The 4,852-nt window shown below is 41.0% G+C and overlaps 1 protein-coding gene across 1 annotated transcript; it reads right to left on the bottom strand.

Moving 5' to 3' along the window:
• Positions 1-656: 656 nt before the first annotated feature.
• On the bottom strand, positions 657-1,408 carry LOC112504954 (glutamic acid-rich protein-like; the record flags this gene model as incomplete). The annotated part of the gene is made up of 2 exons (XM_025108909.1): positions 1,301-1,408; positions 657-967 (listed from the first exon to the last, which is right to left on the bottom strand). Coding segments are annotated over exons 1-2 (419 nt in total), but the record flags the coding sequence as incomplete, so codon positions are not given.
• Positions 1,409-4,852: the final 3,444 nt, after the last annotated feature.

Below are 4,852 nucleotides of genomic sequence, written 5' to 3'. Positions count from 1 at the left end.
ATCTGTCCACTGATTGTGACGTTTGAAATTGGATGAGGACTGATTCTCTTGTTTAGCCATTCTTAGCTCCATTTTCTGTCTCGGTTAACTAGCTTCATCTCCTTTTCATGCTCAACTTCTGCAATAGAAAGCAACTTATCCTAGGCCTTGACAACATTCTCCATCTTTTTAGACATCTTCTTCAGAAGAACTTTAGCAGCAAGAGACTTGGCCAGCTTTATGCTGTCCTAAGTCTGTAGTCGTTGAAGTTTGAGTTCTTCCTCAACCCTGAGTGCCTCGAGTCTTTCAGCTTCATATAGGAAGTCAAACTCACCACAACTAGAGGTACGAAGAGGGATGTTTACTCTAGTTTGGTCGACTGACTCCTTTAGCTGAGACATCTGCTGGTTGGTGAGAACGCTGGAGGTTGGGTTTTCAGGTACCTATTCCTCTAGCTGATCGTAGATGGTAGAGGGGATGGAAGAAAGTTGACAAAAGAAGTAACAATGGCAAACCTGGAGGATTTAGTACTTAAGGGCTCAACAGGTTTGAAAAGTACCTTGAGGTTTCCTTCTTCAGCAACACCTTAGTCTTTCGACCTGGTGTTCTAGTTCTTCTCCGAGGTCTCCTTCTCCTTCTCATTCTCCTTCTCCTTCTCCCCCTAGGATGCAGAATACCTGAGAGAGACTCCTTTCATAGCACTGGAATGTTTCTGGTACTGAATGGTGAATTTGTCATCATCATCATCTTCACCAAGATCCTTTCCAGCATCAGGAAGGTTGGGAGAATCATCGTCATCATCTTCATCATCATCTTCCTTATCACTAGCATCAGCTACAGAGGTGATAGGAAGGTCTTCGTCATGAGCTTCAGCACCAGCTCTGACGGTTTCATCAACAATCTCAGCTTCAGGAGCTTCATGGGCAGTTGGGTTTTCATTAACAACCACAACTTCATTAGCTGTGGCTCTAGGAGCTTCAGCTTCAGTCTGAGTCGTTGGGATAGCAGCAACATCAACATTTAACTATGTCTCCCCCTCTATCAGCATGGTATTCAAAGAAGTTGTCAAGAGTTTTTGTCTGGAATTCCACCATCTCCTCGAGCTTTGTCAGTGCTTGGGCTTGAAGAAGACTTCATTCAAGAGTACGATCTAGCTGGAGGAGATCCATCTCTATGAAGGATGGTGTAGGTGTTGGTACTAGTTGTTGGAGAATCTTCAGCATGTGCTGCATCAGCTCAGTATGCCTAGCGAGATGAGCATTCGCTTCATCGGCCTACTAGTTAAAGCATAGATGGCCTCAGCGTTGATGTGTATAAATACTTGCACCGATGAGAGCTGGTCTTTGACCTCTTTTACTTCAATTTTGATAGTTGAAAGATCAGTAGAGAGTTCATCCTTAAGAGGCATTCCCTTATGGACTTCGTCCATTTTTATAAGGACAGTCTCAAAGCAGGGAGAATCAGCTTTACATCATCAGCCATGTTGTATTCTTCTTCCATGGCTGGTGTCTCATCACGAGGACTTGAAAAGGAAAAATTTTGAGTATAAGATAGCTCGGGGTTAGAAGAAATGAAAGGGTCGGATGGACAAGTACATGAGGGTTCATCAGCACCATCTGAAGGATTGATGCTGGTTCGCTCCAGGTTGCCTTCGAGAGGATAGGCGACCATATGCTAAAATGCATGGAGAGGAGCAATCTCAGGTCCTGTGGTGGGTGCTTCATCATCACTAAGGAAAATCGATGATGAATCATAAGCATGTGATGAGACCAAGAATGGAGGAGAGGAGAAAGTGGCAATGCTGATATTCACACCTTTAGTGATTTGGGTCACTGAGGTGGTTGGGATCGGAGCCATAGGTAGGACAGTGATTGTACAAATCACTAAAGATATTGAAAGAGATGAAGCTAAAGGTGCCTTGGGTGTAAGGCGAGTTTCAATAGCTGAAACATTTTGAGAGGTACCAGCCAGAGACGTGGGTATCCCCTTTTTGGCTTTCTTGGCCCTTGATGGAGAACCAAGAGTGGGTTGAGAAGAGGGACGTTTGGAAGAAAGGAAGGTGGTGGTTGGGATAGACTTCGGGGGGTTATCCTTAATCTTGACCATCTGAGAAGGAGAAAAAGGAAATACAGGTAAAGGTGGAGAAAATGAAGAAATAGGTTGCACAATAGCATAAAGTGCAATATCTTCATTTCTCAGCTTATGATCTAGAATTCTAGATCCATGCTAGCAGATAGGGAGATTAACTTCTGTGGAATACTTGTTGCCAGAGATTTTGGCAAACACCATGGAGAGAAACATGGTGTAAGGTACTACCTACTCCCTCTAGCGCTTGTTCAGCTTCAGCATCAGGTCATCGAAGATTACAGCCGCAAAGTTGATTGGACGCTGGCGAATGACAGAAACGCCAATGTTGAGCACGACCCTGGAGGCTTGATCTTGGCCGCCAGTCTTGCCTCCCATACATTGAATGAAATGGGAAAACAAGTACTGCCACACCTCAGACATGCAGTTCTTCTCAATCTTCGACAGCGACTTGAGGAGATTGTTGGAGTCCTTCTACGTTGGCCAGGCGTAGCCAATATCATCAAGGAACACATTGATGATTTCAGTATAAGGATCACTGACGAAGGGACCCTTGGGGAAGCGAAGGGCGTGTAATAATCAGTTTTCAAAGGATAATTGATCAGGCCTTACTAGTTGCGCAACAATAAAAAGATCGGAGTTGGATTATGTTATATGAGGGTTTTGAGAATTCACCTCTATGCGTGTGTTATCTGTTCCTTTACAGTATGTCTTTTGGGAGTGTAATTTTTTATTATTATTATTATTATTTAAGGGAAGATTGATAAAGAGAGGGGGAGGTGTGGCGGCTGGAGAGCTATTCACCGCCTCCCTTTTTGTTGCTATCTTTCTATAAGTAGTAAAGGAGGTTGAATTGAGAAAGGTTTAGAAAATTGGAAATCAGTAAAACTCCTTGGGCGAAATATCAATCTCTGGATAGAAGAAACAATCATTATACGGATAAGGTGAGTGGTGTTTATATCATCATAAATATATAAATTCTATCTGTATTAGATTGAATTCTTTTTCTGTATTTTGATTAAACATGTTAAGATCGGATTCCTCTTAAACCGCTCAATGGTCACTCGGATTCATCCTAAATCGGGTAAGGGTTACCCGGATTATAGCTAAAATCGGACAAGGGTTACCCGGATTAGAGTTAAACCGCTCAAGGGTTACCCGGACTAGAGTTAAACAACTCAAGGGTTACCCGGATTAGAGCTAAACCGCTCAAGGGTCATCCGGATTTAACTGAAACCGGCCAAGAGCCATTCGGATTAATATCTAAATCGGCCAAGCGTCATTCGAACTCATCTAATTTTCGACTATGTGTTGTCCGCATTGCATATCCGGTTGATGTTGTCTGGATTACTTAACCGGATGAAGTTGACCGTATTGCATGTCCGGTCAAAGTTATCTATTCAACTTTATTCTAATTAGAGGCAATAGCAGTGTAACTGCGAGAGAGGGGCAATGGCTGTGTAACCGCGAGTGGGGCAATGGCGGTGTAATCACGGGAAAAGTAATGATGGTATAACCGTGTGAGAAGAAATGGCAGTGTAACTAAGAGAAATAATAGATGAAATGCATTTAAATATCCAAGTTTCTATAAACTTGGATATTGAAATATACATTGTTTACATGAGACTAATCCATTCACTAGACCTTTTGGTCTAACGCTCAATTGTTGGACTAATCTGTTTTGCAGGTCATCTATCATCTCAAAACAAAGGCAAAGGAAAAATTTAATGAATTGTTATTTAGATGTTTGTGTTATAACAGATAAAGTTTTTGTTAACTCATATTTCCTCATGTTTTGTACTGAAAAATATGTTTCTGATGTTAATTAAGTGCTACATAAAGTTATGTATGATTGTATTGGATCCTTGTGTTGGATGAAATTCAGGGTTGATACAGTTGGTATCAGAGCCTTAGTTTAAGGGATCTGGGTATTTCTTAATACTTATACTTAAACTAGAGGCATGGAAATTATGACAATAGGTTTCACTAGGACTATGAATATGGGAACATGTTATAAATCTATTAAGAGAATAATTGTGATAAGACTAGATTACATATGATTGATGTAATCATGAGTTATAAATAGATCCAAGGATAAATGTGTTATCACACTTTGATTTTATGAATAATCATATATGTTTATTGTAAAAGAAAAAGGAGCGTTCAAGTAATTTGAACACTGAAAAATGGCAGATAATACTAAACGATCAGGAAGGACCTCTGAAGGTTATGGAAGAGGTCGAGGAAGAGGAATTTCAAACCAAGAAGAACACTCGGAAAATATGATGACTATAGAAACACGAAGTCGAAGCAGGGGTCGAGGAAGAGGGAGAAATACTCAGCAAGAAACTCGTATGGAACAGGAATTATCGGCACAAGAAAGTTTAATGTCCGACCGTAAAAGAGGTAGAGCAAGGGGTGGACATAATGTTCCTGATCCTGGTTTTATTACTCAGAAAATGTTGGTTGCTGAATTGGGAAAATTTCAGGAAAGTTTGGTAAATTTCTTGGGACTTTGGCACAAAATAACCCAGAAATAATAAGGGATCCTGACTATCAGGAAGAAGCCGGAGCTAGTACACCGACAACATATACATCTGTGCCCCTTCATCCTCACCTCATAAAGGAGGAGATATTAAAATGTTTCTTGCTTGTAAAACTCCTAAATTCTCTGGTGAACGTGACCGTGTCAAATCCATGTGCTGGCTTAAGAAAGTTGAACTAAGTCTGCAATTCAGTAAAAGCGCAAAGGAAGATAAAGTTATGTTTGTCGTATCCCGTTTAAGGT

The sequence above is a fragment of the Cynara cardunculus genome, unplaced genomic scaffold, assembly GCF_001531365.2.
Source record: "Cynara cardunculus var. scolymus isolate 2C unplaced genomic scaffold, CcrdV1 Un_Scaffold_7520, whole genome shotgun sequence".
NCBI classification, from domain to species: Eukaryota; Viridiplantae; Streptophyta; class Magnoliopsida; order Asterales; family Asteraceae; genus Cynara; species Cynara cardunculus.
This window is presented reverse-complemented; position numbering and strand designations above follow the sequence as displayed.